At 44.2% G+C, this 23,485-nt stretch overlaps 2 protein-coding genes across 3 annotated transcripts in view; one reads left to right on the top strand and one right to left on the bottom strand.

Annotated features, from left to right (window-relative positions):
• Nucleotides 1–526: 526 nt before the first annotated feature.
• EML3 (EMAP like 3) overlaps nt 527–23,485 on the top strand; it is a 223,747-nt gene continuing 200,788 nt past the window's right edge. For both annotated transcript variants that reach the window (XR_004540289.1, XM_033954065.1), the window contains exon 1: nt 527–549. Coding sequence is in view for 1 of the 2 variants with exons in the window: in XM_033954065.1 (XP_033809956.1) it covers nt 542–549 (8 nt within the window). In the remaining variant the exon portion in view is untranslated. The remainder of the gene's footprint in view (nt 550–23,485) is intronic.
• ROM1 (retinal outer segment membrane protein 1) lies at nt 12,019–21,931 on the bottom strand. Its single transcript, XM_033954070.1, has 3 exons — nt 21,351–21,931; nt 14,739–14,985; nt 12,019–12,726 (listed from the first exon to the last, which is right to left on the bottom strand). The coding sequence occupies exons 1-3, from the start codon at nt 21,929–21,931 to the stop codon at nt 12,511–12,513; spliced, it is 1,044 nt and encodes a 347-aa protein (XP_033809961.1). The 3' UTR covers nt 12,019–12,510.

Genomic DNA, 23,485 nt, shown 5'->3' on the forward strand with positions numbered 1-23,485 from the left:
CTCTATTTAACTATCGTTGTTGCTGATTTTGATTACACTGCACGCACTTACATGCAGACCTGTAAGCGCAAACTTCAGCAGTACTTGGCTAACTCTGGAAGCCTCAGAAAAGGATGGTTCTGAAAGTCAACCCAAATCTGACACTGGAGCGCTGGCCCTCTCAGAATCACACTGATAGACTAGTGCACTGTCTTCTAACATCTGAGTTTCGAAAGCGATACCTGATGCAGAATTCCTAATCCAGGGATGTTGCAGAACATGACCTGAAGCTCTTCCACAATATCACACCATGTTGTTTTGCTGACAGAGTCTTTCTGTAGTGATGGTTGTACAGCAAACCACCCCCAATGCAAATGTGTGCAAGACCGGCACAATGGACCATTGTACTGGAGTCTGAAGAGAAGGGACATGAACCATCCCACTATATTTAGAATAGAGTAGACAAAGTCTCTGTTGCAGTCTGAAGGGAGCGCAGTGGCCTATTAATGCTGACTGGAGGGACTAGGCAGCCCAGAATTTGGAATTTGTCTTCACCTCAGACATGGGAAGGTGAGTAATTACCAAAAAACTATTACACTTCAGCGTAAAAAGAAAAAAGTGATGGACTGCTTCACTCAGACTGAAGAAAAGGATTGTGTGGTTTAAAGAGAGGAAGTAATGGACCACCCCACTGCAGCTTAAAGAGATGGGGAAAACAGACCATACCATTGAAATTGATCTGCAGGAAGAATAGACCTCCCCACCTCCAGACACACACAAGTTTATAAGGACAAAAGTGTAATTCCCATGAGATTTAATAGGGATTAATAAAGAAGATTAATAAAGAAGGAAGAAATTGAAATCAAGGTCATGAACCAATTGAAATATCCACCAGACAGTTATCATAGGGCAGGGCTTCTCAACCCAGTCTTCAGCCAGCCAGGATCTCAAGATATTCAAAATAAATATACATGTTATAGATTTGCATGCACTGCCTCCAAAATAATGCAAATCTCATGCATATCTGAAACCTGACTGACTTTGTGTGCTTTAGGTTAAGCAGCCTTGCCATGGACCCAAATATTAGACTATCCGAATCTGGTCCAGTACATTGTTTCTGAAGCCTTTTCTGATGGAATTTCCCCAAGCCAGACTGGTTTCCAGGGTTAGGGTTATAAGCAAGATTAGCATGTACTGCTTCCATGCTTTGAATTTCTATACTATATTCATTATAGATATCCTGAATAACAGACTAGCTAGAGTAGCACTTATCAATCTTTCTGTGGCTTGCCTTGATCCAACTCGTGGGCCAATGATGTCTTCATGGAGGGCTCACCCAGGTTGCAACCCCAAAATGTGAGCTTCCTGAACCATTTGAGGTCATAGCACACAGCTTGAGTAGTCCCAGGCTAAAGAGTGCTCCAGGTAAACCTTGAGTTACATTGGGTCGGTGGCTAACCTACAGCTTGTCTGACATGTAGGAAAGGATCACCCAGAAATGAGTTTGTTGATAGCTTCTTGGTACATCAACAGCTAGCTAATAAAATCTCATTCTTCATCTTGATAACTAATTTTTAACTGGTCTAATCAAGTTTTATTTAAAATTTGATTAAAACATTTATAAATATTTCTAAGCGATGTACATCAATTAAAAATGGGGGACAATTAAAAACATACGTCTGGACATTCATTAAACTAGACTAACTAGAAACAAGAGGGAAGAACTACAATTTTATAGTAAAGGGAAATTTAACGGGTGAACAAAAAGAGAGTAAAAACCCCCCAAGGAAAATAAAAGTTAAGAGACTGCTGGTTAGGAAAGTAAGCTGAATATTACTGATGCCCTAATATATAAAGTTTGAAATTGGGAATGTGTTGTACTGTATATCACAATTGGTATCAGGATTCATAATATAGAAACATTCAGGTCAATATTTAACTCTGTTTTTGACATTTTTTATAAATGCCAGCTCTGGCCTTTGAACACATACTGTACCTGAATATTCATCTATTATCTGGAAAGCGGTGCTGGAAATCTGGGTATACTGCTGGCTGTTACCAGCAATATTCAGCACTAGTGTCTGGATAAACTTACCAGCTAACCTCAGAACATTTTTGTTGTCCTGAGTTACATGCGCAGTTATTTGAATCCCAGTGCTGAATATTGTCGCTCTGTGGATTTTTTTCAGGCACTGTCTGGGTAGAAAGCACCAAAAAGGAAAACAACAAAACCCTGTCATAGTCAAAAGGAGTAGGGCTAGATAAATGGTATTCTAAAAGGGAGACCAGTAGATGTTCGATAGAAGTTCAAATACCAATTTTATTGAATAACCAATATAAAGAGTTCTCAATGTCCACCAAGATGATATGATTCAATACGAGGCTGTATTTCAGCACTCAAAGCCTGCATCAGGAGTTGTGATCTTGTCATAAATGTACAACCATATGACATCAATTGACCACAAACAAGGACTGATCTATATGACTGCATTATCAGTATGATATGATCAAGGAGTAGTAATATGAGAGGAATTTATTGTAAAACTAGTCTTTAAGTCCGTTACATTAACGGGTGCTAGAATAGATGTGTGTGTCTGTCTTTCTCTTTCTCCTTGGCCACTTTCTGTCTGTCTGTCTTTCTGTCTCTCTCCTTGGCTGCTGTCTATCTTTCTTTCTTTCTGTCTCTCTTTCCTCATCTGTCCACCACTACCCCTTGCCTGCTCCCCCTGACCAGCAGTAGCCCTTCTCCCTTCCTTTTACCTCCCCTATGTCCAGCAGCACTCTTTCCCTGCTCCCCCTGTCCAGCAGTAGCCCTTCTACCTTCCTTTTACCTCCCCCCTGTCCAGCAGCACCCCTTCATTGCTCCCCCTGTCCATCAATACCTGTCCAGCAGCACCTTCACTGCTCCCCATCCAGCAGTAGCCCTTCTCCATTCCTTTTACCTCCCCCTGTCCAGCAGCACCCCTTCCCTGATCCCCCTGTCTAGCAGCAGCCCTTCTCCCTTCATTTTACCTCCCCCCCAGTCCGGCACCCTCTTCCTTGCTCCCCCTGTTCATCAATACCTATGCAGCACCACCCCTTCCCTGCTACCCCTGTCCAACAGCAGCCCTTCTCCCTTTGTTTTACCTCCCCCCTGTCCAGCAGCACCTCTTACCTGCTCCCAAACCGCCGTTCCTACCCTCCCTCCATCCCAGCTTCCTGGTCTCTTCTGGCCCACCAGCATGAACCACTGCCGTCGTTGCTGCTCTTTATTCGCATCTGCTCTCCTCTTCAAAGCAGCCTGCTGAGGATCGCCAGCCGGCTGTAGCGAACCTCACAGGCCACTCTCCACCTCAGTAGCATGTTCCCTCTGACACAATCCCGTACGTCAGAGGAGGGGCGGGATTGCGTCAGAGGGAACGTGGTACCGAGGTGGAGATCGGCCTGCGAGGTTCACTACAGCCAGCCAGTGATCCTCAGCAGGCTGCTTTGAAGAGGAGGGCAGACGCGAATGAAGAGCAGCAGCGGCGGTAGCGGTTTGTGCCAGCGGGCCAGATTTACTACCCCACGGGCCAAGACTTACAGTAAGTGAGGGTGGGAGGGGGGAGTCGCCGGCATGTTCTCCACCTCCTTGCATCCGTAGTCACCATTTCAAACTCCACATGCGCAGTAGGTTCTCCTGGCACGGAACTACGGATCAGACGCAAGGATCACGAAGTTTGAAGTGTGCATGTGCGCTTAGGGTTTTATTATAGTAGATAATTCCCATGTAAGATGGAATTGTTATCCAGTTGTGTAAGGGTACTGAGAGTGTTAGTCTCACACATCAGTTAAAAGAATGTGAACCACATATGGCAGAGATGGGTGAGGTATGGACCACAGGCCACATTTAGTCCTGACTTATATGACTTGATAATTTTTGATTAGTGATTCAGAGTATTATAATACCTCACTTTGATTATTGTAATGGACTATTCATGGGAATGTCAAAAAATGTTCTTCGATCATTGCAAATTCCACAAATTTCTGCAGCCTGGATGTTAATAGGGGCTATTGCATTTTGAACACATTATCCCAGTTTTGATTAAACTGCACTGACATCCTATGGAATACATCATAAAATATAAGATTCTGTTAATTGTTTTAAGAGAATTGACAGAAAAAATTTCTCCAATCATTGCTGCTAGTTTGCATCTTCATCAGCCACCAAGATCTTTAAGATCTGCCTTCCTTAATCTGTTAGATATCCCTTCATTTAGAATTATCTATCGTGAAGCGAACAGGAATTCAGGTTTTATGTTATGGGACCTAAATTATGGAATTCTTTACTACACAAATTGAGAGAGATAAGAAACTTGATTACTTACAAAAAAAAAAAAAAAGCCTTAAAGCAGTGGCGTACCAAGGGGGGGGGGGGGGGGGGGGCGGGAGGGGCGGTCCGCCCCGGGTACCAAGCCCTGAGGGGGTGCTCCCGGTCCGGTCCAGTTTCTCCCCCCTGCGCCGGGTGTCGCGTCTGGAAACAGCCTGCAGCAAGATCGCGATGCCAGAGATCTTTGCCTGCTTCGACTGTTTCCTCGCCACGGTCCTGCCCCTCCTCTGATGTCAGAGGAGGGGCGGGACCGCGGCGGAGGAAACAGCCGAAGCAGGCAAAGATCTCTGGCATCGCGCGATCTTGTTGCAGGCTGTTTCCCCAGGGCAGTAGCGTACCAAGGGGGGCGAGGGGGAGGTCCATCCCGGGTGCCGCCTTAGAGGGGGGGGTGCACAGCTGGCCCGGTCCCTATCGCGCTCCTACCCTCCCAGCGAAAGCAGCATCGGCGCCATTATCGAAAAAGGTAATGGCGCCAGGCCTTGGAGCACCAAGGCAGACCGCTTCTCCCCCCTCCCAGCCGAAACCCCCGCTGACCATCCTATCTCTCCCCCCCCAAGTGAACCTTTCCGACCCTCCCAGCGAAAGCAGCAAACCTCCCTCCAGTAGCGTCGGCTTTATCCTCCCTCTGCCGCATCACTGATGACGTCATCAGTAACGCGGCAGAGGGAGGAGAAAGCCGCGAAGGAGGTTTGCTGCTCTCGCTGGGAAGGTCGGAAAGGTTCACGGGGGGGGGGAGATAGGAGGGTCAGCGGGGGTTCGGCTGGGAGGGGGGAGAAGCGGACTGCCTCGGTGCTCCATTACCTTCTTCGGGCAGCAGCAGCGTTTACAATTCGCTGCTGTTGCCGGCTTCAGGCCTTGTTCTCTGCCGGGTCCTGCCTACTTCCAGTTTTCATGAAGACAGGACCCGACAGAGAGGAAGGCCTGAAGCGGGCAACAGCAGTGAATTGTGAATGCTGCTGCTGCCCGATGAAGTTCAGGACATCAGGACATCGGGGAAGGAGCAGGGAGAAATCGGCTGCTGGCTTGGGGGTGAGGGTAGGGAAAGAATCGTGGAAGTGGAGAAATCGGCACGATGGCTTTGTGCGGGCTAGGGGGAGAGAGAAAGAAAGGAAAAAATAAAGAGGGGGGGCCAGGGGGAGAGAGAAAGAAAGGCAGAAATAAAGAGGGGTCAGGGGGAGAGAGAAAGAAAGGCAGAAAGAAAGAGGGGGACCAAGGGGAGAGAAAGAAAGGCAGAAATAAAGAGGTGGTCAAGGGGGAGAGAAAGAAAGGCAGAAAGAAAGAGGAGGGCCAGGGGGAGAGAGAAAGAAAGGCAGAAAGAAAGAGGGGGACAAAGGGGAGAGAAAGAAAGGCAGAAATAAAGAGGGGGGTCAAGGGGGAGAGAAAGAAAGGCAGAAAGAAAGAGGGGGGCCAGGAGGAGAGAGAAAGAAAGGCAGAAATAAAGAGGGGAGCCAGGGGGAGAGAGAAAGAAGAAGGACCAGAAGAAGGACCAGAGACTCATGAAATCACCAGACAAAAAAGTAGGAAAAATGATTTTATTTTCAACTTAGTGATCAAAAGGTGTCCGTTTTGAAAATTTATATCTGCTGTCTATATTTTGCACTATGGCCCCCCTTTTACTAAACCGCAATAGAGTTTTTAAGCGCAGGGAGCCTATGAGCGTCGAGAGCAGCGTGGGGCATTCAGCGCAGCTCCCTACGCTAAAAACCGCTATCGCAGTTTAGTAAAAAGGGAGGGGGAATATTTGTCTATTTTTGTATAGTTGTTACTGAGGTGACATTGCATAAAGTCATCTGCCTTGACCTCTTTGAAACCCCGCGGAATATAAATGATAATTAACATTTTCTCTGCGTACAGCGTGCTTTGTGTTTTTAAAATTTTATTGTTGGTAGATCATTTTGACTTGGCCACAAAGGTAAGGGGGAGGGAGGGAGGGGAACTGCTGAAAGACATCTAGTAATCCTTGCAGGCTTGACTGCAGGGAATTATTTTTGTAAAATCATGTTTTGTTATGTGACTGGCATTATCTAGACTTTAATTTCTATGAATGAATAGAATGAAAATGATATAAAATTACTTGCTTGTTTTTATGTGCGTGCGCTGAAGGAAAGTGGAGAGAGAGTGGGCTGAGGATGCTGAAGGGAAATGGGGAAGAGAGTGGGGAGAAGACGCTGATTTATAAATTGACAATTGTACAGAATATTGTTTCTTTTTATACTTTAATATAAACAATTCAAGGCTTGTGTGGATGGAATCAGGTGGTTTGCGGGGATGGGGACCGAGCTTACGGGGATTAGTCCAATAAAATGGTATTTTTTTATTTCTCATTATTTGTTTTATTTTTATTTGTTAATTTATAAAGTGGTGATTGTTATGTATCAGTTTTTTCAAATTTACATCTACTGTCTTTATATTTTGCACTGTATTAGAGGACATGTGTTACTGTTTTTTGTGGTGTTGCATTGTATCCAGGGTCTGGTTTCTTGGCGGATCAGTTTAACTTTTGTCTACATATTTCTATTTTTAGTTTGTGATTATTCCATTTTGGGCGAGGGTGTATCTCTGTTCTGTGTGTTCTGAAAAAGACATAGTTTTCAGTTGGCATTGACTACAGGACCAATTGACTGTGCGGGATCTGGCTTGTTTAGTTTTACAATGTATGTGTTGGTGTTCTAGTGCTCACTGCAGTGTTTAAGATGCAGCCTTTTCCTAGGTACACTCTTGTGGTGCGATATGTAGATTGGTACTAAAAATCATATTTTTCATATAGATGGGGGGGGGGGGGTGTCAAAAAATGATGGGCCCCGGGTGCCACATACCCTAGGTACGCCACTGCCTTAAAGACTGTTGACTCAACATGCTTTTAATATCTCTTAAAAATGGGACCTGTTGGTTCAGGCATTATTTTTGCCCATGGGAATAATATACATTAAGAAATCCTATTTACAGTCAGGATAAGATTTACTGACATCATGAGTTACTTACTGATTATTGTATTTTATAGTTTTTTTTTGTGTGTGTTATTGTATTGTTTATTTTTTATAATTTTATGAATATTTGTTGTATTCTGCCTATAATTGTAGATAATGTGGATAAGACATTCTTTAAATAAATATTTCCCGCTGGAAGCAATCTCACTCTGGCAAGGCTGCCACAGGGGCTCAATGTTTGAGACATAGGTTAAGCCATGCCTCTAGCTCCGCCCCACTCCATCCAGCCATGCCTCTCACTCTACCCAATCACACATCCCCAGATGCCCATTCCACCTCCTGACTTCACCCCCTGATATAACTCAGCCAAGGCATCTACAAGCCACTCCCCCTCATGCAGCAGGGTACCTTAATAAAACATCATCTGCTGCTGCTGGACCAGTCTCATGATAAAAGATGTGAGATTTTGTAGCTCTTATGGAGAGGCTGGTCCCACTACAGCAGGAGAAGACATCTAATTAATACTATCTCCTGCTGCCGAAGAAGGGAAGGCTGCTTAGCAGGAGATCTTCATTCCCCAGTGGGAATGTAAGAGATGACCAATGAAAGTGAGAGTCTCCCTCTGAATGCGGGAGACTTGGCAGGTCTGCACTGTGGTCTGTATACACATTAAACACCAAACAAATAGGATGTATAGAGGATAACTAGTGGTAACACTTGACAGACAAAACCTCTTTAAACAACAAGTGATTTTGTTTGTCAAGTCTGTATAGATACCCTTTTGCTATATATTCAGACATCTAGGGAGAATTTATCCTCCTTCACTGTTGGACAGCCAGAATAACCTCCCCTTGGACATCAGACCAAAAAATTCACCTACCATTGTAATAAGAACAACTGAAGAATTTGTCCAAAATAGAGGAATGTGACTTTATTATTCTGAAGTTTTAGGACATCAGATCATTTTCGAGTATCCAGCCTGCCCAGTATTATTCTGCTCCATCCCAGTAAGTAAGCTGGAGTTTAAGAATTCTGCAACACCATCTCACTGCAATTAGGGCTGCATTAACCACCCATGAGGCCCTGAACAAACCTTTCTGGATACTCACAACTCCCCAGTCCAGTCCTCCCCCTAACCTGCAGTGCCCCAGTTCCCCTCTGGTTCAGCAGCACCCTTCCTCCTTCCCCCCAAGGTAAGGTTACCATATGCTTCAGAAAAAGGAGGACAGATTGAGACATCTGGGTTTTATTTCTACTGAAACCAGTGGAAGTAAAACCCGGATGTCTCAATTCATCCTCCTTTTTTCTGGAGCCATATGGTAACCCTACCCTAAGGCCCTGGTCCAGCAGTGAGCTTACCTTGCTTCCTGGGGATAAAAAGTGTTATAAAGATATGGAACCACTGTTGGGTCTGCTGGTTCTGTCCCTCAGAAATAGGAAGTGATGTCAGAAGAGGTAGAGCTGACAGAGCCATCAGCTGTATGGACTGACAGTGGCTCCACCCCTTTATGCTGCTTTTTACCCTGGGAACCAACTGCACTGGGAAAGGGAAAGAAGGAGGATGCTGGACCAAAGTGGGTCCTGTGTTCAGTGGTGTTTTTAATTATGCATCCCCCATCAAGCAGGGCTTAGGGCAAGTGCTCCCTTTGCCCATTGGTAAAAGCAGTACTAACTGCAGTCTGTTGAGAAGGAAGCAAGAGGTCATTTCATTCCAGTCTGAGAATATAAGAAATACAATCAGTCCTGGGGCCCAATGCTCAAAACTCTGGCACTAGAGGCATGACTGCACAATCCATAGAACAAGAAGTACTGAAAACTAGCTTCCCAATGCGTAAAGCAAATGAGATGCAAATATGTGCACTAATAAAGCGAAAGCAAGGAACGTGACATGCATGTGCACAAGAGCTGTGATTACCGTGAAACTCCTGTGCGCATATGTCAGCCAAAACAGGAAGTGCAAGGGCACATCGACACCCCCTAGGCCATGAAGTATAAGCCCTTCCAAAATTTTTGCTATTTAAATCCCCTAAGAGGATCACACCAAAGTGCAGGAAAACAGGCGTCAATACCCACCCTCATCCCTAGCTCTGCTCGGACTTGCAGCCATATTCTTTTTCACACTATCAAGACTATAGGAAATCTGGGTTTCTTTCAAAAGAAGCCAAAAACTGGCAATTTAATGAGAAAAATGCAAAAGAAATCCTCTCCTCAAAACCCAAATGCCATCCCCGACCTGGTGGTGTGTTTTCAGCATTAAGACCAGCAGTAGTTTCTGTGTTATGTTCTGAGCATTCGGAGTGAATATATAATTACCTGATTTGAATTCATTTCAATACACTTTGTGCTGATCTTCAGCATAAGAACATAAGAATTGCCACTGCTAGGTCAGACCAGTGGTCCATTGTGCCCAGCAGTCTGCTCCTGCGGCGACCCCTAGGTCAAGGGCCTGAACCCTAACTGAGTCTAGCCTTACCTGCGTACGTTCTGGTCTAGTAGGAACTTGTCTAACTTTGTCTTGAATCCCTGGAAGGTGTTTTCCTCTATGACAGCCTACAGATTAGCGTGCACACTGGAGGGTTTTGTGCATGTGGCACACATTAATATGAGCATAGTTCCAACACTAGTCACTCCTAGTGCCGGCATTAGCTTTTGAGCATCGGCCCTGGAAAGCCCTGGTTTATCAAGATTTTTTTTCCCTCAGACACAAAATGGAGGAAAAACCCCACAGGCTGAAATGGAAAGAGTACTATGTAATGTCATTGTTAAGCACTTGATAGCATAGAATGTTTGCTTTGTGCCCTGTCAATCATCTAGTAAGTGAGCCATCTTTTGGTGACAGATGTCTTGTCTGCTTCTTTTATAATTTTTTTTTTTTTTTTTTTACTTCAGAATCGAGCTTTGTGATAGTTGTGCTTTCAGTGTTTTTTTCCTGAAACTGGTAGGTCTGAAAACATTGAGGGGCATTTTTGATAGAATGTCTAAGTCCAACTTTTGATGTTTTGAGAAAAACATCCAAAAATTAGGTGGAGAAAATGTTCATTTTCGAACCCGCAAGACATCTATCATTTTTTAAATGAAAATGGCCCAGCTAGACATCTAATTTTTTTTGCCATTATCGGAAAAAAAGCCAAATTAAAAACATCCAAAACAATCCATTTGCATTTAGGAGGGGGCCAGTTATTTTAATGGACTGGGCACATAGACATGAGAGCAGAGCAATGAGGCACTACTGTGAACTTCACATTAAGGGTGACAGGTACACTTCGCACCATAACCCCTGTAGATTATATAGTGAGCCCTCCAAAACTTCCCCCAAAACCTACCTGCCACCCCAATAACCCTTATACTTGCAGGTGTCACCTATATGGCAGTACAGTGGGCTCACACTTTCCACCACAATTATACTAGTTAGGGTGGCATATGGGCCTGGGTCCCCTTCTCTGCAATCTACTGCACTGCCCACCAGGCTACTCTGGAGACCTACTTGCAGCTCTACTAGGACCGGCCATAGTATCTGCAATTGTCAAAGAGTCAGATATGTACTATTTCATGCAGATATTTGGGGCGGGAGGAGGTTAGTGACCACTGGGAGAGTGCATGGGGGCAATATTTTTATCTCTCCAGTGGTGATGGGGTCAGTTTGGGTAACTTTTTGACCCTTATTCATTTTAAAAATAGGTCTAGCCCAAAATGTCCAAATTGTGCCCTAGACATTTTCTAAAATGTTTGATCATCACTGTAAAATGTCCAAGTGTTAAACCCACCCTAATCCCACCCAAAACAAGTTTCTAACATACACCCGTGGAGGGGCAAAATAAAAAAAAAGTCTAAGTCCCCTTTTGGCCTAAGTCCTTAAACGTTCAACCCAGAAGCAGGGAAAGTGTCCATAACCAAAACATACGTCCATGTTTTGATTATGGCCTTCCTCTGCCTAAACGCCCAATCTCCACTATGTCTAAAAGTATCCCCACAGCACGTCTACACTTTTTAACCATAATGAAAAAAAAACACAAAACGTCCAACAGAAGGGCTTTTAGGCGAGGGAGGAGCCAGTCCTTCGCCTAAAAGCTGGATTCTGTAACCGGTGTCTGTCAAAAACAACACCGGTTACAGAATCCTCCCCACCCCCAACAATGATCCAGTAAGGAGGGTGCCCAAGCCTTCCTGCCATGTCAAACCGCGATCCCCCCCCCCCCTCCTGACAATATCGGGGCAAGAGGGAGTCCAAACCCTCTTGCCCCGTTGAAGCCGCGACCCCCCCCCCCCGATAACATCGGGGCAAGAGGGAGCCCAAGCGGGTCGCGGCAGTTCGAGTAGAAGAGTGATGGCATCGCGGTAGGGGAGATGAGGCATCTCTCATGCCGCGATGGTTAGGTTGCCAGGCCGCTGAACTGATGGCGCCAACGGCCTTCAGCTCAGCGGCCCGTTTTTCGGCACTTAGACCTGGTTTTATTTTGTCTAAGTGAAACAGGTCTAAATGCCGACTAAATTGTTTTGGTTATACCTGTTGTACGACTAGGTGTAGGTCGGCCCACCTCCCGCCCACTGCCCGCCCTTTCCCCTCCTCTAAACACACCTCTTTTCTCTCTGTATGTTTAGAGGCAGGGGAAAGGCCTAAGTTGGTTTTAGATACGTCTAAAAACCAGCTTTGGTTATGGGTACTTGGACGATCAGGCTTTTTGATCGTCCAAGTAGCCACTTAGGACACTTTTTAACATTTGTTTTTTTTTTATTATGAACCCCTTAAGGTTTAGATGCACTGGAGACAAAACAACCAGAAAGACGTTTAAAGGTCAGTTTCAAAAATGCCCACTTGGACATTTTGACTAGCAAGACATCCAAGTGCTAGTTTATGTCGTCATATGGACGTCTAATTTTTTGAAAATGAGCCCTATTCTGTTTATCAGCCTAGAAAAAAACTCCCTGAGATGTAGAAATAGCCTACTGCAATGTGTTTATCACCATAATCTGATCATTAGAGGCAGATCACCAGAAGCAAGCTTCCTTCTCCTTTCCAAAGCCACATGATCTAATTTTAATCCAGTTCTAAGGGGGCAAAAAAGGTCTCAGTCTCCTGGGCCCTGACAAGCTTAAAAGCAAGGATGAGTGAAAACCATAGAATGAGAGTAGGACCACTCTATATCCTACCCAAAAAGATTAAGGATAATGATTTTTCCCTATGAGCTTCCATCAAGGTTGATAAGAAATCTAGATGCTTTCTGCTGCCAGAGATCACCCTATGGAGTGTGAAGACATCTAACTTGCTGCCGGAACTGAGGACTCTTCAGTGCTTCCTGTGGTTTCCACCTGGTTGGATTTGAAGAGTGTTTTGGTTCTTTCCACAGTGCATTTAAAAGTATCCTTTAGCCCTCTCTCCAGAAGGTAGCCTTCTGTTTCACACTCCACATTTTCTTGGCCCACCACGCCTTCCATGGCTGTCTGAAGATACCTTAGGCTTACCAGAACAGACACCTACACAAGGCAGACATACAAGAAGGTGTTGTCACTGAATGCCTCCACATTCTCTGCTACTACTGTGTTTTTGGAATGGATCATACCACAATACATGTTAATATTCTTCATTAGTCTTTACCATCCAATTCAACTGCACTACTGTTTGCATGTTAATGAGTACAATAATAGGGATGCCAAGTCTCACTCATAAAGAAGTGTGTAAGTCTCATTTGAAAGTTTTCTCATTCTCACACTCTTTGAGCCCTATTTCTCATCAGGACTTCAATACCAGTGCATTGATCTTGATCACTGCTGTCATGAGAGACAAGCTTTAGAGAAATAAACCAAGTGGTCCAACCAGTAAGGAGAAATCTGAGCACGCCTTCCTGCTGATTGCTTCTCCTTGCACTATCCCAGTTCCCTTTACTGCAAGAACATATGCTCTGCAACTGATGTATATACTTTTAATTACTGGGTGGAAGACAATTTTCAGCTCCAAAAATGTACCCAAATTGCTCCCTGCTTTGTCTGTATTCTTTCAGAGACTCCAAAGAAAAGCCAATATCACTTAATGCTTCATTTGCAAAGTAAGACCATAGGCACCAGTGCTGTGGGTGCCTAAGCATCCCCAATATTTTGGGAACCTCATGTGACCAGAGCTAGCGTGAGGTCTGGGCATGTCTTCCCCTTCTGTCCACCTCCCTCCTTTCCCCAGTCTTTTCTGAGCTCTTAAGGTCAAAATCTTTTTCAATATGGCCTCGACACAACAGCCATTGTGACAAGCCTCCAGCGCTGCCTCGAAGCTTTCCTTCTGCCACGATTTGCCTCCCTCTGATGTAACTTTTTTTCTCCTGGGCACATTGTGGCAGATTTAAAGCTTCAAGGTAGCTCTGGTGGCCTGTCAGAATGGCTGATGCACCAGGGCCCTGCTGAAAAAGAAGATTTTGACTTTCAGAGGAGATCAGGAATGTGAGGGGAAGGGGGGGGAATGAGAAGGACAGAAGGGGAAGATATGCAAGGACCAGGGGGCCCCTGGAGCTGTTTTAAGTTAGCCCAGTGGTAGGGGTGGGGTCAGGGAGGATGAGAGCAGGGGAAAACACAGATTGAGGTATGAGGAGCAGAGATGTTGGACTGCAAGGAGCAGAAAGGAGGAAAGGAGGGAGAAATGTTATACTGAGAGGGAAGAAAGATGACAGATTCCAGATGTGAGTGACAGAAGGATGGAGATATGTCAGACCACTGGAAGGGGAAGGAGGGAGAGATGCCAGACAAGAGAATGGAAAGGAAGGAGGGAGAAGAGAGATACCAGAATGTGGGAAAGAGATGCCACACTGTGGGAAGAAGAGAGATATGTCTGACTGCAGGAAGAGGGGAAGGGATGGAAAGAGATGTTGGACCATGGGAGAGTAGAGAGATGCTTGGCTGTGATAAGAAGAAGAAAAAGATGCCAGACCATGGGAAGGAGGAAGACAAAGATGTCAGCCCACAGGAGAGGGAGAGAGAGGGTGCATAACAATGGGTGTAGAAGGGAAGAGAGAAGAAATGCTTCATATAGATAGATGGGAATAGGGAAGAAGAAAGAGGGAGGAAATGGTACACATAGATAGGAAGAGAAGGTACGACATGGAAAAGTAGATAGATTTTGAAAAGAAAGCAGAAAAATAGAAGAAAGTTGAATGTTAAAAGTTAATGCCAAAGATGAATGTAGGTATATTCCCAAAACAAACAGGGGATTTAAATCCAAACAATTGAATATGATGGGACAGAGGACAAAATAATTTTCAAAAACAAAATCCCTCACCCATGAATAATCTAATTCTTAGTAAAACTAAGTAATACATTCTTAAATGTCAATTAATATTCATTTGCTCATAGATAAATGCTTCACAAGGGCGCCATGCGGTAATGCAATATTACCTGTGGTGCATAAAATTCTAATCATAGCACATTACAGCCAGCACTAAGGCCAGACTTTTGATTATACATGGATCATGTCTGCACTTCTGCTGCTGCAGTCCATTTCTGCTCACCTGCAGGATGAAGGACAAAGCGATGCCCACCACATTTGTCGCCATAATCCCTGTGTAATAGTTCATTAGGGCCTCTCGGCAGCCCCGGATCCAGATGTTCAGCTCATTGGTTTGGTAGTTGTAACTGTAATGTGCCGAGCTATTGGTAATCTGTGTCTGGATACAGGGCCTGGGGGAGCTGGGGTTGCAGCAGCTAAAGGGGACGCTGTCCATCAGGTATCTGCCATCCACATTGCTCTTGATCCGGCTGAAATGAAATTAGAATTAATAGACACAGCATTAAACGGTCCCGGTCAGCAGCTTTGATTCAAACTGCAGGTGCTGCCATTCAGATAAATGTCTTTGACTGTCAGGCCAGCTAAGTCTATAGACCAGGTGAGGCATTGGCTCAGGGTCCCAAAATCCCAGTCTGGTCTACCTTCAAATTCCTAGAGGGATACATGCCAGATTGGAACTTAGGAGTCCTTTATTACCAGCACCCTGAGCCAGTGCCCCATCTTGTCCAACAGGATGGGGTGGGCTTGAGAGAGAAGGGGAGATACTGGATTGCAAGTGGCAGGGGAGAGGCAGTAGAGTAGGGGGGAAAAGATACCAGACTGTGGGGCTGCAGAAATGGGAACTCTTCTCCCTTTTCCTAGCTCTGATGTCATTCTTCTCCTTTCTCCCCCATATTTTAGACCAGTGTATCTCAAACTGTGTTCCTCCTGAGATTTCAGATGTGCCACGGCACACTGTGGAGGAGGACAGACGCCGGCTGCCTGCCTACAGGACGTGCCTCTCGCTTTGAGACGCACATCCTGTAGGCAATCAGTGGGCACCAGCACCTCTCCTTCTCTCTGGCCCTCTTCCCTTCTGGCATCCCCCCACCGGTATCTCAGGGCCTGTCTGGAGGGCCTTCACACATGCATGGATGTCAACATGCGTGTGGTGTCATCACAGCGACATCCGTGCACTTCTGGGTGCCTTGAGCCATGGCCATTACCTTTAGTGTGTCCTGGCTCGAGAAAGTTTGTGGGCACTGTTTTAGACTGCGCACCACTTGGATATTTGCTTGAAAAGCAGGATAGAAAGGCCTGAATAAACTTGAAATGTGAAACTTGAATAAACGTATGATTTCAGGAGGAACTAGGACGGCATGGGAGTTAATGATGCCACCTTGTCCTGAAGAGACCAAAGCAACAGTCACAAATGATAACTTCATCTGTTTCTTTAGCAGGATCCAAAAAGAGCCAAATTAAAGCATTTTTGGGCCCCAGGCATGCAACTAGTTTGCTGATGCCTTAATCCTGCCCTGGGAGCAGACTGGGGCCTTACAATCTCCTCTGCCTGTGTGTGTCCTTTAATACCTGGATTCTGCTATCATGGATGTATTGGAGTTTTCTTTAGATAAACCAAAATATTTACATCAGGGACTTGCTGTAGCTGTGATCAGTGCAGCTCTCCCACAATGCACCGATTCATAGCAGGCTAATGTTTGCAGCTACTCATATCATTAGTGTCACATTACCTCCATTGGGTTTTTTAAATTTTATTTTGCACTGGCTGTCAATTAGATTTTGTGCTTATTGTAAGTATATATTGTTTGTTTTTTAAAGCACTGCATTCTTTATCATATTTTAATGTTCTATATGGGTAATGAATAAACTTAAAAAAATTTTTTATAACCACCCACTGCCCCTTTCGATTCAGTCTGCAGCTGTTAAACATTCCAACAATATCTAGTGTTTTATATTGCTTAATCATTTATGGAAGAATTCTATAAATGGAGCTCAAAATTAAGCACCAGATTCCCATGCCTAACCCTGGGCACCAACAGGGTCGGTGTTAGATATGCTGGGGCCCAGGGCACAAATTAAGGAGGGGAGTCTCAATTTTCCTCCCCTCCCTCCACCCCCCACACCAAATGGCCTCCCATCCAGCATCTCTCCCTTCTTCCTCCTTCTCTCCCTCTCCCCCTCACAATCCCTGGGTCCACCATTGGCCCTCCCATCCAGCATCCCTCCCTTCATGGTCTAAAATGTCCTTCTTTTCTCTCCAACCCATTCCCAAGGCCCCCCACCTTTTAAAATGCAAAGAGGTTTATTGTTTATTGAAATCTTCTATACCGCTACTAATGACTGGAAAGTCAATTCAGAGCAGTTTATATGAGCTTCTATAATAGATTTACAATCACTGGCGTAGTAAGGTGGATGCGGGGGGGGGGCAGTCCACTCTAAATGCAGTCTTTGTAAAGGGCTCAGGCACCCGTTCTCCTCTCCGCCCCCTCCCCCGCTGCACGTATGCGCCCCGTCCCTTCCTTCATTCCTCTTTAATTTTTCCTGCAAGAGCAGCATTACAAACATGCTTCCTGTGTCGGTGTCGCCTCTTTCTGACATCACTTCCAGGCCCTGCGTCTAGGAAGTGGCATCAGAGGGATTAGCCAACACGGGAAGTAAGTTCGAGCTGATGCTCTCGCCTGGAAAATTTAAAAGGTACAGGGGAAGGAAGAGCGGCGCACGTGCGGCAGGGGGGGGTCGGGAAGGAGTGGAGAGGGTGCTACTGCCCCAGTTGCCACTTACCCTCGCTACACCACTGTTTCGATACAGAGTTAGTGTTAGTGTCATTGCTAAGCTCGATTATTGCAATTCATTATTATTAAATATCACTCAAAAGGAAAAGAAACGTTTACAGATAATCCAAAATACTGCTGTTAAAATCATCCACAATGGAAAAAAATAAGATCACGTCACTCCCTTCTTGATTGATTCACATTGGCTCCCTATTAATCACCGTATAACCTATAAAATCCTGCTTCTAGTATTTAAAACACTGTCCACTAGCGAACCACAATTTATAAACTGAATGCTTATTCCAAATAACACGTCACGTTCTCTCCGTTCCACAGCTCAAAGGCTGTTGGCGGTTCTTTCTTTAAAAGTTATTGGTACTAGACGTCATGACATATATTCGGTGATGGCCCCTCAGACCTGGAATTCTCTGCCACAGCATATAAGAGAAGAAAAGGACCTTAATCGATTTAAAACCAACCTGAAAACTTTTCTTTTTAGAGGCACTTTTAATCTTTAAATGACATACACACAGCACAGCAAACACCATTTATAAAAAAATAAAAAATAAAAATTAATAATAATAAAATTTTTTACCTTTCCTCATGTTCCTTCCACTCATGGCTCTTTTTTTTTCTTTCTAAAAAACTTTAATTTTGTAACTTTCTCCCTTTTTTCCTTTTGTAATCAAGTTTGTCTGTATGTTTGTCCATCCAACCCATTTTAAGCAGCACGTTGAATTGTATGTTTATTTTATATTTTATTGTAACTCGCTTAGTAAATTATAGATAAGCGATTTATCAAATCTAAATAAACTTGAAACTTGATACGTAACTATACCATAATACGCTCATCCTAAGTATATACACACACAGAATACTAGTATTGTGTGCTATGTACATTTTAAATCATTATTATTTACAGGCATAATGCCAGTATCCTCTTTTTTGTGCATCCTAGATTAACATCCATCCTGATAATTCTAGTTATCTGTCGTGTTCCCAGTGGGGAGTGGCCAGCTATCTCCTCTATGTTACAATGTCCTTTTCCAGTTTTAATTCCTTCAGAAGGCAGTTCGGCCACCTTGGAGCCATCACTGAGAACATTTCATGTACTGACGCTTTTGTATTTGATGTCTCTGAAGGAGGATATTTCCAGCAGGTATTCTTGGCTCGAGTGCTGGTGTCTAGATATTGTGGTTCAGAGAGACGAATGGTTTTGTGTGTCAGCGACAAGATCTTGAATTTCATGCTGCTTTCAATCAGGAGCCAGTATAACTCTTTCAATAGTGGGGTGACACTCATCTGCCCCGATTTTCCCAGCAGAAACCTTGCTGCTGCACTTTGTACCATTGGGAATCTGCTTGATCACGTATTTCACAATGCCCAGCAAGATTGCATTGCAGTAGTCAAAGATTGAAAGTACCAAGGTAATTATTACATTGGGCATTGCTTGAGGTACATGGGTTTGTCGTGCCACTGGGGCTCGCGTGCATTTGTGAAGCTGAAAGCTATGCCGTACAGGTTTCAGCGGAGATGTCATGTCAGACTAACCTATCTGGGCAGCAGCAGATGGGCAGTGTTGGAGGCAGAGGATCACATTTGATGCGACAATATCGAATTTATACTACACAGAAGAAAGGCCCGGTAATCTAGTTCTGTATTCAAGTCACTAAGACTCAAACACTAGTCGATAGCATGTAACCCAGCGTGGCAGCAATTCTCTAGCATTTCTTGTGGATTCCTCAGCGCTGTTCCCCTGCTACGGTCCACCCAAGCATAAACGTGAAGTTGTGTTGGGGGGAGCGGACTGTGGCAGTGGAATAGCACCAAGGAAGCTGCGAGCAGCACTAGAGAATTGCTGCTGTTCCAGCGACACCCACCTCCCTTTGCATTTTAAAAGGCGAGGGGGACTTCAGAACAGGGTGGGGAGAAGGGAAGGATATCCTGGACCACAGGGGTCCCCTGATGCTGTGGGGTCTAGGGCAGTTGCCTTGTTTGTCCTCTCTTAACGCCAGCCCTGGACACCAGACCTATGCCTGCTGAAACCTGGTGTAAATGCTGGTGTCCAAGTTAGGCACATTGAGGTAGTCCCTGGTTAAGAACGAGTTACATTTTTAAAGCTGTTCTAAGTCAGATTTGTATGTGGCTCAGAACTTGTATTTTTTAAGATTCTTGCTGCTTACCTCTGCTTCCAGCTGACAAAAGGGTCAACTGTCCCTAGTAGTATTTCCTCTAAGGAACAGCATGCACAGCCAGACGCTGTTCTTCATGTGGTCATGCATCATTCCTGAATCTGCTGCAGAAGTGTAGAAGTCTATGGCACAATCAAATGAATCAGAACTGCGTTCTTAAGTACGAGTCGTACTTAAATCAGGCATCTGTAACTCAGGGACTCCCTGTACATCTCTTGGAATGCCCCTGACATGTTCATGCCCCATTCTGAGTTACGTGCTATTAGAATTAGCTGCCATGTGCTTATAAAATAGTGCATAGCAGATGCATGCACAAATTTTAATGGGTGTCAAATAACATCAGTAATTGGTTGTTAACATCCAATTCTTGACATTAAATGACTTATTAGCCAATTAATTTGAATACACAGGTGTAAGTGCTAGCAAGTTGCTGGGTTTTTATGTGTTTGTGTTTTGTTGTGTGCTTGAATATGTGTGTATTGATTGCAAAGCCACCCAGAAGTGTAATAAGATAGACTACAAATGAAATGCAGTTAGCAGACTGTAGTGTTCACAGTGTCCTTGCTTATTTAACTGGGCTGGTGCAAGTGTTTTAGGCACTTTGCTCTCCCCCACCAAATTAATTGCCAAGTTCTTAGCTCCTCTTGAAGATTTTGAAAATTAAACTCAACATCACACTTTCCAGAATAATTCTGTGCAAAATAGGCATTATACTTTGTTCTCATTATGTAAATACAGTTTATACAAAACAATCTCCAAAAGCCATTTATTTATTTATTGGCATTTGATATACTGCTGAAGTGGCGGTTTGGTGATGGGACAAAAGCGCGTGAGACAATCGAGCGCCAACAATACCGAGCAGACAATCACGCGCAGGACATCAGCGCATCGGACTTAAACTTAATTTTAAAGTGCCACTGCTGTTGGGGGTGGATGGGGGGAACCCCTCCACATTAAAGAGAAAATTGACTTTTTTCCCTAAAAAAAGGGAAAAACGCCTCTTCCCTCTATAATGGAGGTTCCCCCCAACACCCCCACCCAACAGCAGCACAAACAGTACTAACTTAACTGCAGGGGTTCCCACTCCAAACCCCCCCCCCCTCGGAGCACTTTAAAATTAAGTTTAAGTCCGGCGCGCTGATGTCCTGCGCGCAATTGTCTGCTCGGTATTGTCGAAACTCGATTACAATAAAATCATAAGTTTATCCAAGTAAATGATCTATTTGAAAATTGCCCACCCTCCTGAAGGTACAAATATACACTGATGATGTTTAGCATGTGAATGTCAGGGCCTATTGTTTTGACTTAAATGCAGCAGCGCTACCACTCTTCCTAAGCTTCTGCTCAAGGGAAAGTCATCTAGTTTACCTAATGGTTGGGCCAGCCCTGACTTTGGCTTGTGTCCTTGCAGATAGCAGATGTCAGTGGGCAGTTCAGACATCTTTCCCCTTCCTCTGCAGTCAAATCTTTCATATAACATAACATAAATCTTTATTTATATACCGCGAGTGCCTTTCAGTTTAAGGCGATTTACATAAAAATGGCTGAGAAGAGTCAGCGGGCTACATTAAAGGAGAAGAGAACTGTGAGACTGGAGGATCGCAGAGAGGGAATTAAGAGGACCTAACCGAGAAGGGAGGTTAATATATAAGTAAGGGTTTTCATAGTATGAGAGTAGCAACATGGAGTCGGATCAATGGTGTCGGCAGAGTTTTTCTAGGGATTTAAGGTGGGTCATTGGTCAGAATACATAGTACAGGGTATGAGTTTGATGTCATAGTGAAAGCTTCTTGCACAGAACATGAGACTCTTTGTTGAAAGAGGCAAACAGTGTCTTTTATCATTAAAGATAAGCACGAGCCTGGCACTTACTCTTTTACTTCCTTAGAGCTGAAGTCCAGGTATCGGTTACTGATCCACTGCACTTCAAACCAGTCTTTATAGTGGCTGTTGCCGCAGCATTGGAACTCCATCTGCAGCTTGTCTATGGTCCTTTTTTGGTAGCAGCGTCCAGGCGTGTCCGTGTCTTTGTAGAAACGGATGCCGTTCTTTAAGCCCATCTTTAGAGAATCCTCTAGGCTGCCTTTCATAGCACAGGTCAGGAAGAGGGCCACCAGCACAAGGAAGGTGAAAAGGAACGAGATGAAGAAAAACGGGACCATCACCACCTTCCATTGTGGGAAGCGTGCAACATCTAGGGAGTCCTGGCTGATCTTCCTCACATACAAGTTCATAAGAATGGTTGCCAACCCTGCAACAATCACAGTGTTGGGCACGGTATGGATATGGGAATTGTCCAGCACCTCGTTATGCATCCATAGTTGCACCTTCAAGAAAATCCCCATCCCGAGTGTAAGACAACCAGCAAAAGCAGCCACCCAGGACATTAGCCACAAAGTTTGAGCTAATTTCACCCTCTTCTGATAGGAAAACTTGACTTTCATGAGAACCATCTTCCCAGAGGTACTGCTTTCAAGGGGGGAGTCAAAATATCCAGATAAAGAAGGAAAAGGGCTCCCTCCTGTCAGGCTCCCCTACCGGTTGCTGGAGACTGCAACTTAAGGAAAGAGAGGCAAAAGGGCGTGTGTGCAGAAAAACTAATCTAGGTTAGGACAGATTTACATAGATCTGCAGCTGCGTAATTATTTTCTCCAGCAGGTGAAGTAGGCCTAGCTAATGACTTGTCTTTAATCCCTCTTCAAACCCAATCCTATTAAAGTGAGCTGCCGCAGGCCTCTAATTTAGCAAGGACATTCTCACTCCTGCCTAGGGCTGATTGTAGGTGACAACAGGACAAGCTTATTACTAAGTGCCATCTTGCTAATCCGCTGAGAGCCCTCAGAAGCACATCTAGGGCTTCTCCCAATGTACTTTTTCTCTTTCACAGACATTCCCTTTCTCTTTTTCTTGTGTTCTTACAAGTGATCTGGTTCTTCCCTTCTAGGTTCCCCTGTACATTCTTGTCTATGCTGACTTTTTAGTACCATCCTGTTCTCTCACCATCCTGTTTGCTCTCTCTGTGGCCAGGGGAATGGAGGAGGAACTTGAGCATTGTCAAAGTTAACTCCCTGGGAAGGAGGCAGCTGAAGCAGACACAGGATAATTTTAGCACATCATACCTCAAATAGGCCTCTTGGAGACAGCAAAATGTATGGAAAGACTTTTACAGGGGAAAGGAGCTGCTTAAATACCTCCAGCCACTGTTTCCTTTTATTCTCTTTTTTTTTTTTTCAAGTTCTCTCACATTAGTCTCCCTTTTTGGATCTGTTACAGCATCATCTCCTTCCACCATAAATGTTTGCACTGAAATAACATTTTCAACAAAAGATGACTACATAACATCTGTGGTTATTTGAAGGGACAAATTGCTTCAAGTCATGGTCTAATTCATAGGCAGCGGAACGCTTTTTTGTTTGGGGGGGGGCCAAAATCTCTGCCAAGCCTTCACCCAAGCCCCACCCCTGACCCCACCCCCATAATAACGATAGTATTAATTGTACAGTAATACCATTTTTTTCCATTCATTTTTTCATATATACACACAGTATAATCTTATTAACAATACATAATGGTTAAACACAAAATTAAACTACACAAAGCATACTGTATGCTTCTCAACATTCATTCCTACCAGAACACTTGGCCTCAGTCACATATGCAGAACACAGATAATAACCTCTATGCAAACTCAAGACCGCAAATTAAAAGTACTAATATACACAAACAAAATCCTAAAATGCCAGACTCTACATGCATTATAACACCTGAAAAATAGAAAGAAAATAATTTCTTCCTGTACAGTGCAAAATATAGACAGCAGATATAAATTCTCAAAACTAACACATTTCAATCAGTAAATTGAAAATAAAATATTCCCTACCTTTGTTTCTGGTGATCCTAATCATCTTTTCCCAATCTCTGGTTGTACTTCTTTCTGTCTGTGTTCTTGTGTTTCCATGGCCTTCTTATCCATTTGCCATTTTTTTCTCCTTTGCCGTTTTTTTTCT

This window comes from Geotrypetes seraphini, chromosome 8, assembly GCF_902459505.1.
Source record: "Geotrypetes seraphini chromosome 8, aGeoSer1.1, whole genome shotgun sequence".
Classification (NCBI taxonomy): Eukaryota; Metazoa; Chordata; class Amphibia; order Gymnophiona; family Dermophiidae; genus Geotrypetes; species Geotrypetes seraphini.

Excerpts from the sequence above, each read along its gene's own strand:
- ROM1 (XM_033954070.1), bottom strand. The coding sequence starts at position 21,931 with ATGGTTCTCATGAAAGTCAAGTTTTCCTATCAGAAGAGGGTGAAATTA. Across the intron at positions 14,986-21,350 it reads AGCTCTAAGGAAGTAAAAGA|CCGGATCAAGAGCAATGTGG; the intron begins GTAAGTGCCAGG and ends ATTTCATTTCAG. Across the intron at positions 12,727-14,738 it reads CTTTGTCCTTCATCCTGCAG|GTGTCTGTTCTGGTAAGCCT; the intron begins GTGAGCAGAAAT and ends TGCCTTGTGTAG.